Source organism: Sapajus apella, unplaced genomic scaffold (genome assembly GCF_009761245.1).
Source record: "Sapajus apella isolate SASKATOON/1434 unplaced genomic scaffold, GSC_monkey_1.0 scaffold52, whole genome shotgun sequence".
Lineage (NCBI taxonomy): Eukaryota > Metazoa > Chordata > Mammalia > Primates > Cebidae > Sapajus > Sapajus apella.
In genome coordinates this window covers 13,145,716-13,173,476 of record NW_022436992.1, presented here as the reverse complement: position 1 = coordinate 13,173,476, position 27,761 = coordinate 13,145,716, and the positions used below count along the sequence as shown (strand labels likewise).

The 27,761-nt window shown below is 37.1% G+C and overlaps 2 gene segments (V, D, J or C); one reads left to right on the top strand and one right to left on the bottom strand.

Annotated features, from left to right (window-relative positions):
• Positions 1–27,761, top strand: part of LOC116526975 — a 315,897-nt gene that overhangs the window by 274,461 nt on the left and 13,675 nt on the right.
• LOC116526976 lies at positions 13,026–14,387 on the bottom strand. The segment is given in 2 exon segments: positions 13,026–14,044; positions 14,260–14,387. Coding segments are annotated over 2 exon segments (609 nt in total).

Sequence of the window (27,761 nt, the reverse complement as noted above, 5' to 3'; positions counted from 1 at the left end):
AATAAACTGCATTTAGACATAGGCATAGGACAGTAAATAAGAACATGAGGGGCGCACAGTAGAGGTCAGCCGTGGACTCAAGACCAAGCTCTGTGGCTCATAAGTTGGATGTTGATGCTGGTGGGTGGGGTGTAAGATGTAAATCCATGTGTGAGCTCTAATGTATTTCTTAAGAAGAATCACAGAGTTGAAGGAACCCCTTCCTGGCACTCAAGGCTGTGCCCTGAGCCACCGCAAGCTCATGAGAACGTGGAGCATCACCCAGGACTCTCAGTCTTTAGCGACTCAATGGTTGGTGAAGTTACAGTTCAAATGCACCTTGGGTCATACCACACATTCTTGTTTAACTCAGTAGGGTATGGATGAGCCCCCAAAGGTTTAATCTACCTGTATCATACACCTGAAAATGATCTGAGAGAGAATGTCATTCAGAAGAGACCATGAAGTCAAGAAGTAGATTATGTTGACCAAAGGCAGAGCTGGGGCTGGGAAGCTCAGTAGGAAATTCAGTGGTAGGAGCCAAGGGCCATGTCTAAGTCATACGTAAGGGACAACTAGTGCAGCATTGGAGATGGAAAGCCCCATTAAAAAGTGAGAAGTTTCACTCTGCTTATCAGGCACACTCTCTCCGCTGCTTTCTCTCCCAAGACCACAGCAAATATACTAAGGAGAAATCTAGCCTGCTGTTATGAGCTCAGCTCTTGTCCAATCTATTAAGTCAGCTCCAAGCAACCGCCAGACTCAGCTGGATTCTCCTCCCAGTGGTGTTACTTCTGCCTGGCCCAACCCAGAAACCCTGTCAACACTCAACTTCAGCAACTTTCGCTACAGAATGAGCGAAACTAAATGAAATAACGACAAGCTGGGTTGTGTTTAAAAGCGCAGAGTAAGAAATTTCCCTGTGCTGTGTAGGGGCTAAAAATGGACATCCAAAAGGACATTCAACTCCCAAAGCAACAACCAATGAAATACATATGTATATACATATATGTATATGTATATATATGGAGAATGTCACACAGAAAATGAAATAAAATACAGGAATCCAATCAGATCCAGAGAATGAGGATACAGAATAACATACAAGAAAAGGACTAAAAGATTGATGGTTTTGACACTTGATGAAACCTGGGAATTCAGAGAAATGTATTCACTTATACTTGGATTTGCCCTCTCAGTGTTTCTCGTTATTGTATAGCTTCAGTTTTGTGTACAGTAGTTCCCCCTTATCCTCTTGGGATGTGTTTCAAGATACCCAGTGGACTCCTGAAACCTCAGATACTACCAAACCCTTTATACACGGTTTTCTCTATATATACATACCTATGATAAAGTGTAATGTATAAATTAGGCATAGCAGGAGATTAATAACAATAATAAAATAGAGCAGTGTTAACAACATATTGTGATAAACGTTATGTGAATGTGGTTGGTCTCTCTCACTCTCAAAGTATCTTCTTGTATAGCACTCACCTGTTTTAGACTGTGGTTGACTACAGGTAACTGAAACCACAGAAAGGGAATTTTTGGATGAGGGGGGACTAATATACGTAGGAATACATATGATCATATACATATGATTTTATTTTTAAGACTATATTGTATTTAGGTATCTAATAGTATATTGTCTAAAACAATTTTTATTCCATTACATGGCTTTTAGTTTTATTATATATGTAATCTGACACACAAAAAAGCATAAAATTGCTTCTCTCAACCACACTTTTACTCAAAACTTAGAATCATCTGCAGTCCTTCGTTAAAAATGTTTTTTCTAGAAACTTCTAGAAAAATTAAAAAAAAATTTTCTAGAAAATTCTGCAGTCTGACTAAATAAATTCCATGGAAACCACCAAAAAAAAAAAGAATGAAATGAGAGCTCAGATTCACCTCACCTACAGAAGTCTATTTCTTCTTAGAATTTTAGGTCATCTAATCTTAGTGTCTTCTGTAGCCCTCCAATCTCATCATACACATGAATTTGTAGTTAACTTTTTGTTTATTTCTTTTTTTTATTTCTTCATATGAGCTGTGGTTTTGTTGTAAGTTTTTTTTTTATTTCTGCATTTATAGCAATGGCTATGTTGGTCTTCTAACTGGAAGTTTTTCATTTTTTAATTAAATTCTAATGTAGAGGTTTCCACTTCTTTATTATATTATAAGGTATTAAGGTTTATGTCAATCAATAAATATATGTGACATAATCACACAAATGCAGAAAACTTTTAAAAACCAAAGAAATGATAGTGATCATATCAGAGATTATAATATTAGATAATAAACATTATTTCCATATGCCAGTAATAAATGTCTAGAAATATATGTTTTAAATATACCCGATTTAAAATTTTCTCTTCTTTTTTTTTTTAAGAGAGGTCTCACTATGTCACTCAAGCTGGCCTCAAACCCCTGAGATCAAGCCATTCTCCTTCCTTGGCCCCTCACTTCTAATACTATTTGTGATTTAATAACAGCACACGTCATTTATGGTATTATGTTATACTAAAGTAAATGAAGGTTTGAATTAACAACAAAATAATCTCCTTCTGGTAAAGAAAATAAACTGTATTTGAGACGCTGCCTTTTCCAAAGTAAGACACTCCATGGTGAGTGCAATCAAAATTTCAATGACAATATACAGCATAAATCTGTATAGAGAACATGAGCACAAAAAGAAAACTTAATTCTTTTGATTAAAAAATCATAATCTTGGCCAGGTGTGGCGGCTCAAGCCTGTAATACTAACACTTTGGAAGGCCAAGGAGGGCGGATCATTTGAGGTCAGAAGCTCAAGAGTAGCCTGGCCAACATAGTAAAACTCTGTCTCTACTAAAAATGCGAACATTAGCCAGGCTTGGTGGCTGAACCTGTAGTCCCAGCTACTCGGGAGGCTGAGGCAGGAGAATTGTTTGAACCCAAGAGGCAGAAGTTGCAGTGAACCAAGATTGCACCACTGCACTCCAGCCTGGGTGGCTGAGTGAGACCCTGTCTCAAATAATAATCTTTTTTTTTCAATAATTAATCTACAAATATTTGAAGTCCCAAAGAGAGGAAAAAATAATAGAGCAGGAGGAAATATACTTGGAAAAAAGAACAGACAGATAGTTATCAGTGCTACTGTATTAAAGAAATGCAAAAGATAGTTCTGATAGAAGGACTGCAACAATAGATAGAAATATGAGGATATTTAAGATATGAACACCGGGAAGCACAAATAAAGAATAAATATAAATTAACATGGGTTGCACAAACAACAGGTGTATATATTGTAGAGTATAAGACGCATATATAATTGGCAAGCATGAAAAACATATGCCAAAAAAGTAGGGCAAATGTAATTAAAAGATCCAAAAGTTTTAGGAAAGCAGTAAAATTAGCATTTTTTACTAGGTAATGATAAGCTGAGAGTATCTGCTGTATTGTAAATGAGTGCATACCTAACAAGTTAACATAAGGAAAAACTAGAATTGAAAAATTATTCAAAAAAAAAACAAGAAAATAGGAAAATGGACCATACAGGTGAAATAAAAATACTAATTGTAAAAAACAGACTTTAAACCAACAACAACAAAAAAAGGACATTACACAATGGCAAAAAGATCAATGCAACAAGAAGAGCTACCTATCCTAAATATATATGCACCCAATACAGGAGCACACAGATTCATATAGCCAGTTCTTACCAGCCTACAAAGAGATTTAGACTCTCACATAATAATAGTGGGAGACTTTAATACCCACTGTAAATATTAGACACAAAAAGAAGACAGAAAATTAACAAGGATATTCAGGATTTTAACTCAGCTCTGGACCAAGCAGACCTAATAGACATCTACAAAACTCTCCATCCCAAACCAACAGACTATACATTCTTCTCAGCACAATCGCACTTATTCTAAAATTGACCACATAATTGGAAGTTAAACACTTCTGAGCAAAGGCAGAAGAATGGAAATCCTAACAGTCTCTCAGACCACAGTTCAATCAAATTACCATTCAGGATAAAGAAACTCACTCAAAGCCACACAACTACATGGAAACTGAACAACCTGCTCCTGAATGACTACTGGGTAAAAAAATGAAATTAAGACAGAAATAAGTAAGTTCTTTGAAAGCAGTGAGAACAAAGACACAATGTACCAGAATCTCTGGGACACATTTAAAGCAGTGTCTAGAGGGAAATTTATAGCACTAAATGCCCACATCAGAAAGGTGGAAAGATCTGAAATGGACACCCTAACATCATAATTAAAGAAAACTAGCAAAGCAAGAGCAAACAAATTGAAAAGCTGGCAGAAGACAAGAAATAACTAAGATCAGAGCAGAACTGAAGGAATAGAGACACTGAAGGAATAGATTTTTTGAAAACCCTTCAAAAAGTCAAGGAATTCAGGAGCTGGTTTTTTGAAAAGATTAACAAACTAGATAGGCCACTAGCTAGACTATTAAGAATAGAGAGGAGAATCAAATAGACACAATAAAAAATGATAAAAGGGATATCACCACTAATCGCATGGAAATACAAACTACCATCAGAAAATACCATAAAACACCTCTGTGAAAATAAACTAGAAAATCAAGAAGAAAGAAATAAATTCCTAGACACATACACCCTCCCAAATGAACCAGGAAGAAGTCAAATCCCTAAATAGAACAATAACAAGGTCTGAAATAGAGGCAGTAATTAACAGCGTACCAACCAAAAAAAAGCCCAGGATCAGAAAGATTCATGGCCAAATTCTACCAGAGGTACAAAGAGGAGCTGCTATCATGCCTTCTGAAACTATTCCAAACAATAGAAAAAGAAAGACTCCTCCCTAACTCATTTTATGAGGCCACCATCATCCTGAAGCCAAAACCTGGGAAAGACACACACACACACAAAAATGTCAGGCCAATATCTCTGATGAATATCGATGTGAAAATCCTCCATAAAATACTGGCAAACGGAATCCAACAGCACATCAAAAGTGTATTCACCATGATCAAGTTGGCTTCATCTGGTTCAACATACACAAATCAATAAAAGTAATCTATCAGATAAACAGAACCAATGACAAAAACCACATGATTATCTCAATAGATGCTGAAAAGGACTCGATAAAATTCAACACCCCTTCATGCTAAAAACTCTCAATAAACTAGGTATTGATAGAATGTATCTCAAAATAATAAGCGCTATTTATGACAAAGCCACAGCCAATATTGTACTGAATGGGCAAAAACTGGAAGCATTCATTCCCTTTGAAAACTGGCAGGAGACAAGGATGCCCTCTCTCACCACTCCTATTCAACATAATATTGGAAGTTCTGGCCAGGCAATCAGGCAACAGAAAGAAATAAAGGATATTCAAATAAAAAGAAAGGAAGTCAAATAATCTCTGTTTGCAGATGACATGATTGTATATTTAGAAAACCCCGTCATCTCAGCCCAAAATCTCCTTAAGCTGATAAGCAATCAGCAAAGTCTCAGGGTACAAAATCAACATGCAAAAATTACAAGTACTTTGGGATGCCGAGGCGGGTGGATCACGAGGTCAAGAGATCGAGACCATCCTGGTCAACATGGTGAAACCCCGTCTCTACTAAAAATACAAAAAATTAGCTGGGCATGGTGGCGCGTGCCTATAATCCCAGCTACTCAGGAGGCTGAGGCAGGAGAATTGCCTGAACCCAGGAGGCGGAGGTTGTGGTGAGCTGAGATCGTGCCATTGCACTCCAGCCTGGGTAACATGAGTGAAACTCTGTCTCAAAAAAAAAAAAAAAAAATTGCAAGCATTCCTATATACCAATAATAGAGAGTGAACTCTCATTTACAATTGCTACAAAAAGAATAAAATACTTAGAAATAAAATTTACAAGGGATGTGAAGGACCTCTTCAAGGATAACTACAAAACACTTCTTAAGGAAATAAGAGAAGACATAAACAAATGGAAAAAAAAATCCATGCTCATGAATAGGAAGAATTAATATCGTGGAAATGGCCACACTGCCCATAGTAACTTATTTATAGATTCAATGCTATCCCCATCAAGCTACCACTGACTTTCTTCACAAAATTAGTAAAATCTACTTTAAATTTTATATGGAACCAAAAAAAAAGCCCACATAGCCAAGACAATACTAAGCAGAAAGAACAAAGCTGGAGATATCACACTACTGACTTCAAACTATATTACAAGGCTACAGAAACCAAAAAATCATGGTACTGGTACAAAAACAGATATATACATCAATGAAACAGAACAGAGGCCTCAGCAATAATGCCACACATCTACAACCATCTGATCTTTGACAAACTTGAAAAAAACAAGCAATGGGGAAAGGATTCCCTATTTAATAAATGGTGTTGAGAAAACTGGCTAGCCATATGCAGAAAACTGAAACTGGATCCTTTTCTTACACCTTATACAAAAATTAACTCAAGGTAGATTAAAGATTTAAACATAAGACCTAAAACCATACAAACCCTAGAAGGAAACCTAGGCAATACCATTCAGGGCACAGGCATGGGCAAAGACTTCATGACTAAAACACCAAAAGCAATGGCAACAAAAGCCAAAATACACAAATGGGAACTAACTAAACTAAAGAGCTTCTGCACAGCAAAGGAAACTATCATCAGAGTGGACAGGCAACCTACAGAATGGGTGAAAACAAAGGTCTAGTATCCAGAATCTGCAAAAATCTTAAACAAATTGATGAGAAAAAAACAAACAGCCCCAACAAAAAGTGGGCAAAGGATATGAACAGACACTTCTCAAAAGAAGACATTCATGTGACCAACAAACATGAGAAAAAGCTCATCATCACTGCTCATTAGAGAAATGCAAATCAAAACCACAATGAGGTACCATCTCATGCCAGTTAGAATGATGATCATTAAAAAGTCAGGAAAAAACGGATGCTGGAGAGAATGTGGAAAAATAGGAACACTTTTACACTGTTGGTGGGAGTGCAAACTAGTTCAACCATTGTGGAAGACAGCATGGTGATTCCTCAAGGATCTAGAACCAGAAATAACATTTGACCCAGCAATCCCGTTACTGGCAATATACCCAAAGAATTTCAAAGTATTCTACTATAAAGACACATGCACATGTATGTTTATTGCAGCACGGTTCACAATAGCAAAGACTTGGAACCAACCCAAATGCCCATCAATGATAGACTAAATAAAGAAAATGTGGCACATATACACCATGGAATACTATGCAGCCATAAAAAAGGATGAGTTGATGTCCTTTGCAGGGGCATGGATGAAGCTGGAAACCATCATTCTCAGCAAACTAACACAGGAACAGAAACCCAAACACTGCATGTTTTCATTCATAAGTGGGAGTTGAACAATGAGAACACATGGACACAGGGAGGGGAACAACACACTGGGGCCTATCAGGGTAGGGGGTAGGGAATGGGAGAGAAAGCATTAGGACAAATACCTAATGAATGTGGGGTTTAAAACCTAGATGATGAGTTGATAGGTGCGGCAAGCCACCATGACACATGTATACCTACGTAACCAACCCGCATGTTCTGTATATGTATCCCAGAGCTTAAAGTAAATTCTAAAAAAAAGAAAAAGAAAAATAATTGAATGAATAGATTTAAAAGCACTGTAGACAGAACTGAAGACAGAATTAGTGACATGAAACTCAGGTCAATGACAAATTTCGAAACCAAAAAACAGAGAAAAAGAAGGGTAGAAAAGGTAGACCATAAAAGACATTTGGAACACACTCAAAAGATCTGACATACATAACTGATGTCCTAGAGAAGAGGGAAAAGCAGCATCAAGAGAAGGAAGAAAAGGAGGTGAGAGATGCAATATTTAAAGAGAAAATAAATGAGACTCTTCTAAAATATATGAAAGGTATCAATTCACATGTTCAAGAAGTTTAGAGAACTATGAGAAAGACATGAAAACTTCTACACCCAGTAAAGCTGCTGAAAATCAAAAGAAAATAGGAAAATCTGGAATAATAAAAAATTAATTAATGCAAAATGACCAAAAGAAAAAAAAAAGAACATAAAGCAGATGGGTCAATAAAAAGCAACAATAAAAGTTCCCTTTTCTCCAAATATATATATATATATATATATACATGTATATACAAAAAACTGAAATAATATTTAACATCTTCTCTGAACACAATGGAATAAAACTAGAAATCAATGACAAAAGGAATTATTGAAACTTTGCTAATACATGAAAATTAAACCATATGCTCCTTAATGGCCAAGTGGGTAAATGAAAAAATTAAGAAGAAAATTGGAAAAATTTTTGAAATGAACGATAATCGAAATACTACATGTCAAAAGCTATGGGATAAGCAAAAACACTACTAAAACGAAAGTTTATAGCTCTACATTCCCTACATCAAAAGAGAGAAAAAACTTCAAATAAACAATTTTATGATGAATCATAAAAAATTAGGCAAGCAAAAGCAAATCAAACTCAAAATTAGTAGAAGAAAATAAATAATAAAGATCAGAGCAGAAATAAAATTGAAATGAAGAAAACAATACAAAAAAATCAATGAAACGAAAAGCTGATTTTTAGAAAAGTTAAACAAAATTGACAAACCTTTAGCCAAACTAAGAAAAAAAGAAAGAAGAGCCAGGTAAATGAAACCAGAGATTAAAAAGAAGACATTACAACTGATACTACAGAAATACAAAGTATCATTACTGGCAACTATGAACAACTTTATGCCAATAAGTTAAAAAATCTAGAAGAAATGTAAAAATTCCTAGATATACACAACCTACCAACGTTGAACCAGGAAGAAATCCAAAATTTTAACAGACCAACAACAAATAACAATATCAAAGCCATAATAAAAAGTGTCCAGAAAAAAAAAAAAAATACTAGGACCCGATAACTTTGTTTCTGAATTCTACCAAACATTTAAAGAAGAAATAATACCAATTCTACTGAAACTATTCCAAAAAACAGAGGAGGGTCTACTTCTAATCTTATTCTATGAAACCAGTATTACCTTAATACCAAAATAAGACAAAGACACATCAAAAAAAGAAAACTACAGGCTAATATCTCTGATGAATATTGATGCAAAACTCCTCAACAAAATACTAGCAAACCGAACTCAACAATACATTAAAAAGATCATTCATCATAACCAAGTGGGATTTATTTCTGAGATGCAAGGATGATTCAACATCCACAAATGAATCAATGTGATATGTCCTTAATAGCAGGATGAAGGACAAAAAACATATGATCATTTTAATTGATGCAGAATAAGCATTTGGTAAAATTCAACATCTCATTTTTTTTATCTTAATGATTTTTACCATTAAGATAAAAACACTTATTAGTTCAACCATTGTGGAAGACAGTGTGGCAATTCCTAAAGGATCTAGAACAAGAAATAACATTTGACCCAGCAATCCCATTAGTGATGTACTCCCAAAGGATTATAAATCATTCTACTATAAAGACACATGCACATGTATGTTTACTGCAGCTCTGTTCACAATAGCAAAGATTTGGAACCAACCCAAATGTCCATCAATGACAGACTGGATAAAGAAAATGTGGCACATATACACCATGGAATACTATGCAGCCATAAAAAAAGGATGAGTTCATGTCCTTTGCAGGGGCATGGATGAAGGTGGAAACCATCATTCTCAGCAAACTAACACAGGAACAAAAAACCAAACACCACATGTTCTCACTCATAAGTGAGAGTTGAACAATGAGAACACATGGACACAGGAAGGGAAACATCACACACCAGGGCCTGTAAGCTTGTTAGGGACTAGGGGAGGGATAGCATTAGGAGAAATACCTAATGTAGATGATGAGTTGATGGGTGCAGCAAATCACCATGGCACGTGTATGTATATATAACAAACCTACATGGTCTGCACATGTACCCCAGAATTAAAGTATAATGCTAAAACACACACATACACATACACACACACATCCAGAAAACCCAAGTAAAGCCCATTTGCTTGACTTATTATGATCCTACTAGATAGATTCTCATGGGTCTCAATTTTGCCCACTGCTCATTTTCATTGATCTCATTTTAGGGAGTTTTAGGTATGGAGTCCCTAGAATTTGGTGTTAAGTTTGGTGATTTTTCAGAGAGTCTGATCACCAGATCTGCATCAGTGATCATTTGACTTTATGTCTGACCCTATGCACAGGTGGCTACTTGTCTTCTAACCTCAGTTTTCCTCTTTTTTCCTTATTAGAAAACAACAACATCAACACAGTCCCTCTTGGAGCTAGAAATGGCCAATAAAAGGGGTGTGTAAAAATGAAGATTCAAAAACAAAATGCTGGGTGTTTAATAAGCTGGGTGTAGAAGAAACATAACATAATAAAACTATATGTAACAGACACACAGTATCATGCTGAATGGGAAAAAATGGAAGCCTTTCCTGAGAAATCTGGAACATGACAAGGATGCACACTTTCACCACTAATATTCAGCATAGTAGGGGAAGTCCTAGATAGAGCAATCAGGCCAGAGAAAGGAATAAGGGATATCAAAAATTCAATGAAAGGAGTCAAATTATTCTTGTTAACAGGTGATATAATCTTATATTTTGAAAAACCTAAAGACTCTACTAAAAAACTGCTAGAACTGATAAACCAGCTCAGTAAAGTTGCAGGATACAAAATCAACATACAAAAAACAATAGCATTTCTATATGCTGACAGTGGACAATCTGAAAAAATAATAAGAAGAATAATCCAATTTACAATAGCCACACTTGAATACATAAGAATTAACTTAACCGAACAAGTGAAAGATCTTTATAATGAAAACTATAAAATACTGATGAAATAAATTGAAGACACTAAAAAATTGAAAGATATTCCATGCTCATGGATTGGGAAAATCAGCACTGTAAAAATCTCCTTACTATCCAAAGCAATCTACAGATTAAATACAATCCCTATAAAAATGCCAATGACATTTCTCACAGAAATAGAAAAAACGATCCTTAAATGTATATGAAACCACAAAATACCCACAATAGCCAAAGCTATTTTAAGCAAAAAGGACAAAACTGAAAGAGTTGCATTACCTGACTTCAAATTATGCTACAAAGCTATCATGACCAAAACAGTATGGCATTGGCATAAAAAGAGACACATCGACCTATGGAAAGAATAGAGTACCCTAAAATAAATCCACATACCTGCAGTGAATTTACTTTCAACAAAGATGTCATCAATTTATACTAGAGAAATTAGTCTCTTCAATAAATGATGCTGGGAAAATTGGATATCTATATGGCAGGAAAATAAAACTAGGCTTCAATCTTTCACCATATACAAAAAGCAAATCAAAATGGATTAAAGACAAGTCTAAGATCACAAACTAAGAAACCATTACAAGAAAACATTGGAGAAACTCTCCAGGACATCAGTCTGGACAAAGATTTCATGAGTGATACCCCACAAGCACAGGCAATCAAAGCAGAAGTGGACAAATGAGACCACATCAAGTTAAAAAGCTTCTGTGCAGCAAAGGAAGCAATAAAAAAATGAAGAGACAACCACAGAATGGAGGAAAAAAATTACAAACTGCCCATCTGACAAGATATTAAGAACCAGAATTTATATAAAAAGCTAAAACAACTCTATGGGAAAAAGTCTAATAATCCAGTCAAAAATAGGCACAAGATTTAAATAGACATTTCTCAAAAGTAGACATCTAAATGGCAAACAGGCATATTAAAAGGTGCTCAGCGTCATTGATCATTAGAGAAATGAAAATCAAAACTACAATGAGATATCGTCTCACCCCAGTTATAATGGCTTAAATCCAAAATACAGGCAGTAACAAATGCTGACAAGAATGTGGAGAAAAGGGAACCCTTTTTTTTCTTTTTTTTTTTTTTTGAGACGGAGTTTCGCTCTTGTTACCCAGGCTGGACTGCAATGGCGCGATCTCGGCTCACCGCAACCTCTGCCTCCCGGGTTCAGGCAATTCTCCTGCCTCAGCCTCCTGAGTAGCTGGGATTACAGGCACGCGTCACCATGCCCAGCTAATGTTTTGTATTTTTAGTAGAGACGGGGTTTCACCATGTTGACCAGGATGGTCTCGATCTCTTGACCTCGTGATCCACCCGCCTCGGCCTCCCAAAGTGCTGGGATTACAGGCTTGAGCCACCGCGCCCGGCTAAACCCTTGTACACTGACGGTGGGAATGTAAATTAGAGCAATCACGATGGAGAACAGTTTGGAGGTTCCTCAATAAGCTAAAAGTAGAGCTACCATATTATTCAGCAATTCCACCGCTGAGTATATACTGAAAGGAAAGGAAATCAGTATATCAAAGAGATATCTGCACTCCCATATTTGTTGCAGCACTGTTCACAACAGCTAAGACTTGAAGCCAACCTAAATGTCCATCAACAGATGAACAGAAAAAGAAAACGTAGTACATAAACACAATGGAGTACTATTCAGCCATAAAATAAAATGAGATACTGTCATTGCCAATATATGAATGGAACTAGACATCGTGATGTTATGTGAAATAAGCCAGGCACAGAAAGACAAACAGCACATATTCTCATGTATTTGCAGGGTCTAAAAATGAAAACAATTGAATTCATCTACATAGAGACTAGTAGGATAGTGACCAGAGGCTGAGAAGAGTAGTGGGCGGCAAGGAGTAGGGAGAGAGTGGGGATAGTTAATAGAGACAAGAAAATAGAAAGAGTAAATAAGACCTAATATGTGATAGCCCAACAGGGTGACTATAGTCAATAATAACTATACAATTTTAAAAAACTAAAATAGCACACTTGGATCGTTTGTAACACAAAGGATAAATGCTTATGGGGCTGGATACCCCATTATTCATGATGTGATTATACACATTGCATGCCTGTATCAAAACATCTCATGTACCCCATGAATATATATACCTACTATGTACCATGAAAATTAAAAATAAAAAGATAAATAAGAAGAAAGTTGTCAAACTATTGTAAAAGGCAATGAGAAATGTTGTCACATATTTCTAGTGTAATAGTGTTAAAGAATTAGAAAATTGCCTTTGAAAATATTAATATGATGGAAAGAAATTGAGGGGGATGAAAAGGCAGAACAAAAGGAGGTAGAGTGGGTAAGAATTTTTAGCAACACTGACCAGATGGGTTTTGTTGGAAAACAGGGTGTCTGGAAGGAAAAAGCCACAGAAGGATGCTACCTTCTATGTGGGAGGCTATGAATAAGAAGGATCAGGGTTTAATATTGGGAAGGATTGCAGATAAAGAAAAAAGACCAAGAGAGTTAGGAATCCAAAAAGAAACTTTCCAGAGTCAAGGAGGCGCATGGAAGAAGGAATTGACCATTCGGTGTGTAAAACTCAGTGGACCCCGTTCTAGAGAGTAAAGATAAATGTATTTGGCTTGGTCATGTGATCTGTCCATGTGAAACATGCAGGTTCCTGTAACACGAAAACTCCTGAAAATGTCTCTAAGGGATCTTTGGAACATTTTGCTTCAATAATCTTCTACAAAAACATCCAGAAAAAGCCAAATTCCTTAATTTTATCCTGGGCCCTGCAAACCCTCCAAGGAATAAATCAATAGTGTGACCTCCCCGGCAGACAGAGGAAGCATGCATGTTTGGCGCTGTGCGCAGAGGAAGCAGATGCTGCAGCAAAGAGTCACTGGCCCAAATGGGTGGGGAGAAGGCTTGTGTTGGAGGCTGAAGCACTGTGGGAGGAAAGCTGTAATACTGCCGACAGTAATAAAGTCCCACATCTTCAGCATGCAGGCTACTGATGGTGAGAGTGAAATCTGTCCCAGATCCACTGCCACTGAATCGGTCAGGGACCTCTGCTGGCCGGCTCGATGCCCATGAGATAAGCAGCTTAGGACCCTGTCCTGGTTTCTGCTGGTACCAGGCTAAGTAGTTCTTATTGTTGGAGTATAAAAGACTCTGGCTGGACTTGCAGTTGATGGCGACCCTCTCGCCCAGAGACACAGCCAGATAGTCTGGAGACTGGGTCATCACGATGTCCCCATAAGCACCTGTAATCAGTAATGGACAATAATTATACATAAATTTACACACGCTTTCTCATATATAAATGAAATATGTTGTTTAAATATGCTTTCTAATAGTATTATGTCAGCACATAATTGCATCCATATTGGAAGTAGTCATTATTTCCAACTACATCTTAATTTTTTTTATTTCTACCCAGTTATTACTCTGAAAAGACTGGCATTTTTGAATTCCTCACCAGAGATCCAGAGCACCAGGGACATGAGGACTGGGGTCTGCGACACCATCTTCCTGCCCCTGCCTGCCTGATGTAGCTCAGTTCACATTGCAAAGGTCCCGTTTATAAAATCTGGACAGCTGGTCATGGCCTGGATGGGCCAATGCAAAAACAGTCAGTGAGTACAAAAGCAAATTTCATGAGCAGTGGGTTGTGAAAGAATCCAGTGTAAATCAAGGACCAAAAATATCATCACAGAATATGCAATTGTATGGCTAGGAAAGACAAAAGCTAACTTAAAGTCTCTAAAACCGCAAACTGCTAGATGATCTAATGACTAGGACTGCCTGGTAATTTTCATCAGGGGCATCAATGGGAAATGCCTTGTGCATTGTAAAAGCAAGCAGAAGAAAAAGCGTCCCCAATTTCTTAACTGGCTTTTACCTATATTAATCAATAATATATTGGCTTTTACCTGTGTTAATCAAACATAATAAACAAATTCTCAATAAATTTTACTGATAGTCTTCAATACCTGCTCAGCAACATTTTCTGAAAGGAAGCTCGGGCTATTCAATAACTCATAAAAGCCAACCTCCTATTGAAACATTCTTCGGGATTTAACCAGGTTCCCAAAATGCTTTCACAAAGTTGAGATGTTAGAAATAGATCCGAAAATAGGTAATATACCCCCTAGTAAAACTGTGAGGTCAAACTTGTCTGGCTAATGCTTCCATTTAAACATTTCTCTATCTTGATCCTTCATTGTATGTATACAATGAATCAGGGGAAAACTTTAATCGAGTGAGTCATAATGTTCTGATTATTATAATGGGAGCTTCCCACACAAAAAAAATCAATTTCGTTACCCTTAGGCTCAGTTCTTAAAGCCAAGTTAAATTCCCATTCTAAGATCACAGTCGCATGATCATATGTATTCCAGGTCTAATCTAAACTGTGGATAAACCCCAGCAGGACATTAGAGATTTTTGTGAGAATAAGCATATAGGATTCGGGGTTTATGAGCTTTAGATTTTTCTTGTCAAAATAAATGAGAGTTTCCATATCTAAACATTATATGCAAATAAATAAAATTCACTACCTAGAATTAATTTATGCATATAAGTAGAAATGTTATCTTCCTTCTTACCATCCAAAGTGGAAAGCCTCATGGCACTAGAAATTAATCTAAGAAAAATCAGTTAATAAAGGTATGTCATTTCACCAATTGAAAAAGTTATAAGAGCAAAAACAATAATAAATTACTACTTAAATGTCAATAAATTTATAAACTATGGTATATAAATATAATAGAATATTGAATAGGCATTGATGCTCCTGATGAAAATTATCAGGCAGTGATAAATGATAAATATGAAGCACACGTCAATATATAAAATAAGTGCCGGGCGCGGTGGCTCACGCCTGTAATCCCAGCACTGTGGGAGGCTGAGGCGGGTGGATCACGAGGTCAAGAGATCGAGACCATCCTGTTCAACATGGTGAAACCTCGTCTCTACTAAAAATACAAAACATTAGCTGGGCATGGTGGCTCGTGCCTGTAATCCCAGCAACTCAGGAGGCTGAGGCAGGAGAATTGCCTGAACCCAGGAGGCAGAGGTTGTGGTGAGCCGAGATCGCGCCATTGCACTCCAGCCTGGGTAACAAGAGCGAAACTCCGTCTCAAAAAAAAAAAAAAAAATATATATATATATATAAAATAAGTTTTATGTAATTTAGGAGAAAATGGTGATGATACAAAATGTGAATTATGGATGCATCTATAAAATTATTTGTACATTTTTGAATTGTAAATATTTATGTTAGAGACATTATTACTTTCTATATGCTTCACTTGCTCACCTATATGTCCCAGTCTCCTTACAGATGTAATCAGTTATGGCCAATGAAATAGGCATGTAAGTAACATACATCCCTTGCAGGCTGAGGCAGGAAAAAGATCATATGCATTTTTCCAGTCTATTCTTTATCTACAGCAGCAACTGAAAAAGCCACGTGCTCCAAATGGTGCAAATACAAGATGGTGAAGCCTCTGTCTGCCTGGATCCTTGAATGACTACATGGAACAGAGCACCTTTCTGGCCCTTGTGAAGAATGTAGCATGAACAAGACATAAGCAAGACATGAGATTTGGGGCAATGGTATAACCTACTTTATTATGGATAATATAAATACACAAAAGAGAGAACAGAGAGAGAAGTGAGAGAAGACTGTGTTTCGTTCATTTCCTGTAATCCTATACCACCACGGGATCCTGTGCCTTCTGGTGATCACAATAATGTTCTACAGCTCCAAAGAAGAATGCTCAACTAACTTCCTCATTCCAATGACTTAGAGACTAAAAGCCAAAAAGAACTTTAGAAATTATCTATTGCATGCTTTGATGTGAGGGAATATCTTAGAGGGCACAGATAGAAATGTCTTAACACTTATTTAGTTTGTGGCAGAGCTGAGGCTAAAATCAGGTCTTTAGATTCCTAATTTTGTGCTTTTTCCACCTTATCACATCACTTCTCCAACCCAAAGTCTAGCAGAAAAGGCTGTAGTAAGATGCAGGAATAAATTTGCTATTATAAATCAGCGTATTTCATTAGATACTTTAAGATGGGGCTTCTCATGGTTCACAGTAAAGTGAGTAACTATCTTCGTCTCCCTCACTGCTATTTGTGCCGTTTGAAGATTATCTTTTAAATCATGTTTTCTTCTCATAGCGAATATTACAACTTGTGCCTTTTATGTGTGCATAAATTTTAATATAAATTTTTTTCATGAAACATTCAAGTAATATGGACACTACAAAAATAAGGTTACATGGCTTCACATTGCCCCTGTTACACCATCTTGTGGAGCTACAGATTCACCTCACTCAAATTTGAGAAAAGTAATAAAGAAAATGACTCGCACTAGCAGTGAGACCACAATCCATTAGCAGTGATGACATTAGCACATACTGCAGCGTCAAGCGACAGAGCAGGTTTTGGGCGTGTCCCTGGACTAGTTTAGTGACATGATCAAGGGTACATTTTCCACCTGCGTGGCCCCATCCTGGCTCTACAGCCTTCCTCGTGTCTTTGTGAACAACTAGTGTGAACTCAAAAGTATCTGAGATAGATCTCAACTAATGTAGAAAGTTTATTTTCCCAAGGTTAAGGGCACACCCGTGATAAAGCCTCCAGAAGTCCTGGCAACGTCCGCCCAAGGTGGTCGAGGCCCAGCTTGGTTTCATACATTCTAGGGAGACAAGAGACATTAATCAATATGTATAAGATGTACGTTGCTTCGGTCTGGAAAGGCATGACAGCTCGAGGCAGGGAAGGGGGCTTCCAGATGGGGTTGTATGATTTTGAGTCTCTGATCAGCCTTTCACTGAATATATAATTTACATGTGAAAGGAGGGTAGAGAAATAGTCATTTATGCCTTAGTAGTGTTTATTGACACAATAGAGGAGAAGCAGCAACCAGATATGCATTTGTCTGTAGTAAACAGAGGGATGACTTTGAGTTCTGTCCTTTCTTTGTCCATAAGGAATCCCCTTGCTGGCAAATTGTGAGGAGGGTATGTAGCTTTTTTATCTTTGTAGCTATCTCATTTGGGAATAAAATGGGAGGCAGGTTTGCCTGATGCAGTTCCCAGCTTGACTTTCCCTTTTGGCTTAGTGATTTGGGGGTCCTGAGATTTATTTTCCTTTCACATTAGTATAACTACTTTTCTTTTTCTAATTCCTTTCTACTTGTATGTATTACAGCTGACTTACGTTACTTGCAAAAAAAAAAAAAAAAAAAAACCTGTGACTAATGCACCATCTGACTAGAAGGCATGGAATTCGATGACATTGAATTCTCCAGAATCTAGTAAATAGAATTGCCTGAAAAAGAGGAGAGGCAGGTGCCTTCTTGGGGAATTTCTCATGGCAATGCGTGGAAACTGGTCAAAGGATTTATGGCCAGACTGAGCTCTCTTTTATCCATTCTGTTACTCACCAAGACCTGTTAGGGTCTGTGCTCCACAGGGACCCTTGTTTCTAAGTTCTAGGCTTAAACAGTCCACTCGAGGCCACCCCACCACAGCCTCCTGCATCTGGTGAACAGCAATAAAATTGTTTCTTTAAATATTTCCACCATCCCCAAAAAGGCAGTGGAGGAAGGGAGAAATGAAGAATTCCATTAGAGGACACGGTATCTATTACATTATTCTTTGCCTTTAAGATACATTACAAAACAAATACCAAAAAAAGTCCCAATTTAACATCCTTTAACAATCTTTACAGACCAGAACACACCTCCTTTCTCAATAACAGTCAAGAGGCCCAGTGGCAGCTTTGGTAAAAAGTGTCAGATTCTGGTCATATTTCAATGTAGAAAAAGTAGAATTTATTAACATATTGGATGTGAGGTGTGGAAGAAATGTGAAATCGAGGGTGATTGCAAGTGTTTGAACCTGAGCAACGAGAGAATTCAGAAAGACATTTTCTGAGGTGAGGAAAGCAGGCGGGAATCAGGACTTAGAGAAGGGCATACTAGATTTTTGAGACGCCCACTAGACCTCTAATTGGCAATACCCCGTGGGCAGATGGATCAATGTGTGTGATTCTGGAGTTCAGGGAAATCGTCTGGGCTGGAGATGCAGATTTGGGAAACAGGACAAGGTTACTAGGCAATGAGTTAAATCAATGAAGGCAGACTGGGCCCTGGCAGGTAACCCAACAAGTAGAGGTCGAAGAGATGAGATGAGACTAGCACAGGAGACTGAGAAGGAGTGGTCAAGGAGGAAGGAGTTGAACCAAGAAAGGGATGTCCCAGAGCCAACACAATAAGAATTTCTTTTCCATTTACAAATGTAAAATTAAAATGTTTAATAAAAAGAAATTTTACTTTTAGGGTTGGTTGTTATTAAGTGGTCCAAACACTGTCCCATTTGTAGGATCAAAGCTCTACCATGGCAGTAGAAAATTGGAAACGTTACTCCTTAAAGGAGTAGGCACTTCTGTCCTCTGCTGGTCACGTTTATGCACTGCAAGTTCCAAGGACGATTGCTCTGGGCAGCTTTCCTCCTTTAAAATAGCTCACACTGTACAAGCTAGACAGAACCTCACACGACATCTCTTCTAACGTTTGCATTTGACGTATGGAAAGTGCAGGTTCAGCCAGAAAAGTTGTGTGCAAGGCGGTTTACGTAAGTTCATCAGACTTGATTCTTAGGGCTCGTCCCGTTGTTTCAAGCCTCCCTCTCTTTCACTCCCCTCTGATATGCGATCAAGTAAAGCACAGGCGCTACTCTGCACGTCATAGCAACTCCACTGTCTGGCACTCTAAGTTATTGATTACAAGCTTTACCGCAGTGTTTCTCAACCCTCCCCACTGCCCCCACCTAGTGGCAGAAAGAAGAAAACGTGTGTACCTCGAGAATCGGCGGTCTCAAAGCTTCGGGGAATCACTGCTTCAAAGTCCTGAGCTTGTTTTTGTTTTTATCTATTTTTGTATTTATTTGTTTGTTTTAGACACAAGGCCTCACATTGCACTCCAGCCTGGGCGACAGAACGAGACAATTCAGGATCTATCTAGTAAAAAGATATCAGTAGTGACTGTTTTATATTGTGGCTGTAGCGCATTCGAGGGATAATTTGATTCTGTTCGGCTTTCGAATGCATGGCTTACTGTAACCTCCAACCCCCGGGCTCAAGCGATCTTCTTGCCTCAGCCTCTCCAGTAGTTGAACTTGATTTATTTTAAAATTTCATAAAATTTTGCCATTTCTTTCTGCAATATGGCCATGTGTTGCTTTACTATAAAATATTTTCATCACAAAATTTACATCGCTGGAAATCCTCATAAGCCAATTTGAGAAACACAACCCAAGAAAGCAGAACAGACTCAAATTGTTCCTCGAATACCCCTTAACCACAAATATAAAACAGTCACTGGCTGAGCGTGTTGGCTCACACCTGTAATCCCAGCACTTTGGGAAGCCAAGGCGGGTAGATCACTTAGGGTCAGAAATTCAAGACCAGACTGGCCAACATGGTGAAACCCTACACCTACTAAAAATAGAAAATTAGCCAGGTGTGGTGGCAGGCACTTGCAATCCCAGCTACTCGGGAGGCTGAGGCAGGAGAATTGCTTGAACTCAGAAACCAGATGTTGCAATGAGTCAAGATTGTCCCAGTGCACTCCAGCCTGGGCAACAGACCAAGACTTCCATCTCAAAAATAATAATAATAATTAAATAAAAATATAATAAAATAAAGCAGTCCCTATTGATATCTCTTTATTCACTAGATAGACCCAGAATTGACTTAAATTCTGATTTGTTTCATCAAGGATTTTTTGCATTAATTTTGATTTTTTCAATATTGCATTAAAATATTCTTTATCTTGACTATTGAGGTTGGGGAACCTCCTTAAATTTTATGACGAAGGCAATGCCTCACTCACCTCACCATAGTCTGAGCCATGTATCAGGGGCTCCAATAGCAAGCAACATGAATTTTGAACACCTAAGACTTCCCTCTTCACTGTGAAGATCAGATGGTTCCTGCAAACAGTGTAATCCATACATGAAAATGCATGAGGTTCCAACTACAACCAAGAGCAAAAAACTGATGGTGAAGTCCCAGCCCTCCAAGCCCCAGCTTCCTGAAGGAAAAGAGAACTCCAGGTTCTGACCAGGGACCAGAGTCATAACGAAGATGGAATGTGAGCTTGACATGGAAGGGGTGGTACCACCTGGCTCAGTAATGAAGAAGCTTTAGGTCCTGAAGGAAGAGCTCAGCGCAAAGATTAGAAGGGAGGTCCTGGTAATAGGAGCAGGAAAGGAGAGAAGGCCCAATAAGAAACAGTTAGACAGGAGGGAAGGCTCAGGGCAAGATCACACTGGAGCCACTTAGAGAGCTCATGAAAGTCTCAGTGCCCAGTCCCCACATGGACCAGGCTTTTCAGAATCTCTAGGCATCAATCTGGGCACCAGTAGTTTTCAAAGTTCTCCAGGAGATTCTATGCACAGCAGCCAAAGACGGACACCACAGATGTTGGCCTAGGATCATGACAATGAGTTTTTAAGTGCAATAAGAAACCCTCAGAGAGTTTAAGCAGGGGAATAATTTGACTTGTTTCTTGTTTATAATTTTTAAAGATCAGTCTGGTTACTGTGTGCAGGACAATAATCCAGAAAATCTGTTGCTAATGAACCATGTATCTGTAAATTTGCTTCCCCTGTAACTGGATCTAACCAACAAAAATCAGTACTTACTAAGAACTTACATGCCCAGGGACATGTATATAAGTAATTCATATACAGTATTTTATTTACTCCTCACAGCAACTTTATAAGACAAATGTTATTATTTCTACATTTCAGATGAGAAATTTGAGGCTTGGAGACAGTTAAGTAATTTACCTAGTGTCACACGCAGCTCATAAGATGCAGCGTTAGGATTCTAATTCTGTGTCTAAGTTGATGCTCCATCGAACATACCACACTTCTAACTAGAAAGAAACATGTTGGCCAGAGGATGCTGTCATCAAGTTTACAGGATAGTTAGATTTCTAGGCACAGATGAATAAATCAACATGTTGGTTTGCAATAGAATGAATCTATTCAGCTCTGAAACTGCATCTAAGGGTTCATGAGCACACAAATCTAAAAGTGTGCCGTCAGCTATGCTAAATTTATCAAGGTGGATGCCTAGGAGTCCACCCTCTGAGATCACAGATGGACAGTCCACCTGATTCCCAAGCCACACATCAGCTTTACCATCTGAGGCTCTCTATTCACAGTCAACATTTATAAAAGAAATAGTCATATAGAGAGTACTGGCGAAATTGAATTGCCATATGCAGAAGAATGAAACTAGACCCCTGTCTTTCACCAAATACAAAAGTCAACTCAAGATGGATTAAAGACCTGAAACTACAAAAATACTAAAAGTAAACCTTGTAAAAATGCTTCTGGACATTGATCTAGGCAAAGAATTCAGGATTAAGATCTCAAAAGCACAAGCACAAAAACAAAAATAGACAAACAGCACTTAATTAAACTAGAAAGCTCTAAACAGCCAGAGAAATAATCAATAGAGTGAACAGACAATCTGCAGAATGGGTGAAAATATTTGCTAACTATGCATTCTGCAGGGAACTAATATCCAGAATTTATAAGGAGCACAAACAATTCAACAACAACAAAATAATAACCCCACCAAAAAGTGGGCAAAGGACATGAATAGACATTTTTCAAAAGAAGTTATATAATATGGTTTGGCTCTGTGTCCCCACCCAAATCTCACCTTAAGTTGTAATAATCCCCACATATCATGGGAGTGACTCAGTAAGAAGTAATTGAATCATGGGGGCCGGTTTATCGCGTGTTGTTCTCGTGATAGTGAATAAGTCCTACGAGATCTGATGGTTTTATAAGGGGAGTTCTCCTGCACACACTCTCTTGCCTCTCTCAATGTAAGACGTGCCTTTGCTTCTATGCTTTCTGCCACGATTGTGAGGCCTCCCCAGCCATGTGGAACTGAGTCCATTAAATCTCTTTTTCTTTATAAATTACCCACTGTTGGGTATGTCTTTATTAGCAGCATAAGAACAAACTAATACAGTATACAAATGGCCAACAAGCATACAAAAACAAATGCTCAAATCGCTAATCATTAGAGAATTGCAAGTTAAAACCACAAGGATATATTATCTTACAGCAGTCAGAGTAGCTACTATTAAAACATCAAAAAATAACATGTTGGCAAGAATGCAGAGAAAAGGGAATACTTACACACTATTAGTGGGAATGTAAATTAGTACAACTTCTATGGAAAACAGTACGGAGATTTCTCAAAGAACTAAAAATAAAACTACCATGTGATTCAGCAATCACTACTGGATATCTACCGAAAAGAAAGAAAATTATTATATAAAAAAAAATCTGCACTCACATGTTTATTGCAACACTATTTACAACAGCAAAGATATGGAATCAACCCAAGTGTCCATCAACAGATGATTGGATAAAGAAAATGTGTGTGTGTGTGTATCACAATGAAATCCTATTCAGCTATAAAGAAAAGAATGAAACCATGTCTTTTGCAGCAATGTGGCTGAAACTGGAGGTCATTATCTTAAGTGGATAATTCAGAAACAGAAGGTCAAATGTCACGTGTTCTCACTTATAAGTGGGAGCTAAATAATGTGCACACATGGACATAGAGCGTGGAATGATAAACACTGGAGATTGAGAAGGGTGGAAGGGTGTAAAGAGGTTGAGTGATGAGAAAATACTAAATGCATACAATGTATATTATTTGGGTGACAGATACACTAAAAGCCCAGAGTTCACCAGGACACAATATAGCCATGTAACAAAACTACATCTGTACCACAATTTACACAAGTTTTTAAAAAGTCTGTTTTGTATTTTCTATCAAATTACTACTGAGAATATTATCCGATGCAGCTCCTATGCAATGCCCCAATATTATCCATTTGGCAGCTCCTATGCAATGCCCCAAGATAGAAATTGACTTCAACTTTGATTCAGAATAACATTCAGTCACACTTAGAAACTAGAATATTTTTCCCCTAGACAAAAGCTAACACATTATCTTTTTAAAATCAGTTTCCAAGTAACTTAACACATTATCTTTTTTAATCAGTAGTTTTATCTGTTTTTAATCAGTAATTTAACACATTATCTTTTTTTAATCAGTTTCCAAGAAGCTCAGAACCAGATCCTATGTTCAATCAAAAACTGGTTATTTTAAGTGAGGTTTACTGAGGTATAAGTTACAATAAAAGCCACTTTTTGGTGTATATATATTTCTATAAGCTTTGGCAAATGCATAGCTATGTAATCACGACCACATTCAAGATTTAGGGCGGGTCCATCATCCTTTAAATTTCCTTTGTGCCTCTTCCTTCACCTCCAGCCACTGGTTTTTTTCTGATCCGATTGTTTACCAACTTCTGAATGTCATATAAATGGAGCCATGCAATGTGAAGCCTTTTGATGTGGTTTTGTTCACTTAGCAGAATGCATTTGAGTTCCACCCTATTTCATGTATCACTAGTTCACCCTCTATTGTTGAGTAGTATTCCATTGTATGGATATGCCACAAATTGTTTATCTAGTTACCAATTTAAAGACATTTGGCCATTTCTAATTTTTGGCTGCTAAGAGTCAAGTTGCTGTAAACATTTAAGTACAAGTTTTTGTGTGAACTTACAGTTTCATTTCACTTGGGTAAATACCTAGCTTTGGGACTGCGGAGTCATCAGGTAAATGTATGTTTATAAGAAACTGCCAAACTGTCTTCCAAAGTGCCCGTGCTGTTTTGCACTCCCATCAGCAATGAATGAGCGTTCCACTTGCTCGAGCCTGATACTGTAACTTCACTATATACCTTCTCTGATGAAATAGCTGTTCAAATTTTGGGTAAAGTTTTTATTGGGGTGTTATTACTAAGGACCGTAAGAGTTCTTTGTATATTCTGCATACAATTTCTTTCTCACGTTTGTGTTTTATGAATATGTTCTCCCAACGAGTGGCTCCTTTTACTTTCTTAACATGCCATTTGAAGAGCAGAAGTTTAATTTTTATGACATTCAAATTATCTTTTTTTTCTTTTTTAGATCAAAATAGACCCCTAGTTTGATATTTATGATTACCACTGTTATTTTATCTCAGTCTGATTTTCTATTTTTATTTTTATTTTTTTTAATTTCACTGTAAATTTTTAATTAAACCCAAATATTTTAGGAGTAAGAGGCAAAATAGAAACCGTCTAACTTGGACATAAATTTCAGAGTAATCTTCTCTTGCTGAGAAGGAAAACTCTCTCTCTTACATTCATTGTCTGATTTCAGACTTCACTACTTTATGAGGATGCCCAAATTATAGGCTTTAAAATAGATATATACAAACAGGAGTTCAGAAAGAATAAGTAATTTATCCACAACCACACAAAAAATGATTCCACCATAGGTTCGCCCAGTGATAAGGTCTGTATTATTTTCTGCATATCAAATTCTACAACTGCTTCTCAAAGCTATTATTGTATATAACCTGCGTTAAAATACAATGATATTATTAGTTGAAAGACATTTTATTGTCTATGAAATGTTGCCTGTTTTCATAGTTAGAAACCCTTTAAAATATGGAGCTCTTTTCATAGACTGAACTATGCCAGTTAAAAGCTGGGTAAAAAGAAATACAGAAAAATATTTATGTTTACCATACAAGTTTTTAAAGCAAATTCCAAATCATTTTCATCAATAAAATCAATAAGGTTTTGCAAATATATATGTATGAAAATACTGATTTAAAATGCAGATAAGGGGAGGTTGAGAAAGAGAGAGTGAGAAAGGCCAAATGATTTTATAGTTGTAATAGGTATACAGGTTTACGGGGGGTTCATGTACTTTTCTACCTGACTTCCCTATAAGACTTTAGTAAATCACTTAGAATTTTAAAAATAATTTATGATTACTCTGTGCCTGTTCTTTACTCTAATCTTACCATGCCGTTTGTCTAAAAGCAAGAAAATCTGACCTGCCTTATATTTTATCATCGCTTTTGTTACTTAGCAAGCACAATGTAGCCATTAGGCCTATGTATGCTCATGGTTTATACAACACTGCCATCTACTGACAGAGTGTGACAGTCACAGTCAGCAACACGAGACCACTTTAATTTCATTTTTAATGCTTATAGAAATGTTCAACTATTTACAAGTATACACAAATAGTATAATAAACCCCAAGCTTCACAAATTAACATTTTGCCAATCTCGTCTCAACTACCGCCACTCAGCCAATTGCTGTCTGTACTGTCACCCTCACACACAGACACATGCAGTATTTTTAAACCAATCATTAATACATTGCCAACTGATAAGGACTTTTAAAAAATAACCACCGTTTCATTATGGTTCCTATCATAATTGAGAGTAATTCCCTAATATCTAACATCCATTTCCTATTCAAGTTTCCTTGATTGTCTTCAAATTGTTTTCACTCTAAGTTTGCTTAAATCAAAGTCCAGATCCTGCTAAACATATGGTTAAGTTTTACCAAAACCCAAAAAATAAATAAAAAAATAATAACCGATTTTTTTCTAATTCCAGGAAATAGTGAAAGACGGTAAATGTCATTATTTAGAAACATAAATCACATCATAGGAACTATCTTGAACTCAAAATCAAAGACTGAAAATGAAAAAGAAAGGTATAGACTAAACTTATTTATAAACTTCAATACAGAACTCTAAGAGAAAATATTAGAAAGTTGTACCAGTATTCATTATTCAGTATTCATCAGTATTCACTCAGTTACATGTAGTTGAAATCTAACTAGAGGAACCTGATCAGATAAAGAGGTACATTTTTCTCACCAATGCTGACTTGGAGGCAGGTGGTTCAGAGCTAGACAGCTGCTGCAGGACCTGAGTCCTTTCCCTGCCTGCTCCTCCACTCTGGTTTATTACTTTTATCCTGCAAGATGGCACTTCTGCCAAGTTCCAGACATAAGAAAACAGAACACAAAGGTTAAATGAGCAGTGATGCCTCTGTCAATCAAGCAAATTTTTTCCAGAAATATACAACAAATTTCAGATTATGTCTCATCAGTCCTAACTGCAAAGAAGCAGGGCAGTTAGATTTTCGGCTGGGACACTGTTACCTTGTAAAAAATTGAGATTCTGTTATTAAAGAATAACAGGGGGGAGAAAGATTGGAAACTTCTATGAAATAATTTTTTAAAATAACAATAATAAGCAACTCAATAAAAAAGTGGGCATACCTTAAGAATAGGCAATTCACAACACCCTAACACAATTCACCCTAATGACCATTAAACTTTTTTAAATGATCAGCCTCAGGAGTGATCAGAAAACACAAAGAATAATTTTAAACCAAAAATGAAATACAATGTATTGCCCATTTGACTGGCAAAAAAATGAAAAAGCCTGGTAATATCAAGTATTGGAGATGATTTAGAGTGAGGAAACTCCATGGAGGACCTATCATTGCAAATGTAGGAATGTAACTTCATACACGAATTTGAGACCAATTTGTGAATTGAAAAATGCATACACCCTGCAACCAAGAAGAACCCCTTGCAATATTTTTGAAAAGACAAAAATATTATGTAAATGGAATCATGCAATATGTGACCTTTTTACTCAGCATAATACCCCTCAGATTCATTCAAGTTGTGTGTATCAACAGCTCACTATTTTTTTAATTCTTTTTAGAGACAGAGTCTCACTCTGTCACAGAGGGTGGAGTGCAGTGTCAAGATCATAGCCTCGAACTTCTGGGCGCAAGCATCCTCCTGCCTCAGCCTCCCAAGTAGCTAGGACTACAGGCACAGGGCACAACACACAGCTAATTTTTTTTTTATTTTTTAGAGACATGGTCTCACTTTGTTGCCCATACTGGTCTCAAACTCCTAGGTCAAGCAATTTTCCCACCTCTACTTCACAAAATGCTGGGATTATAAGTGTGAGCCACTGT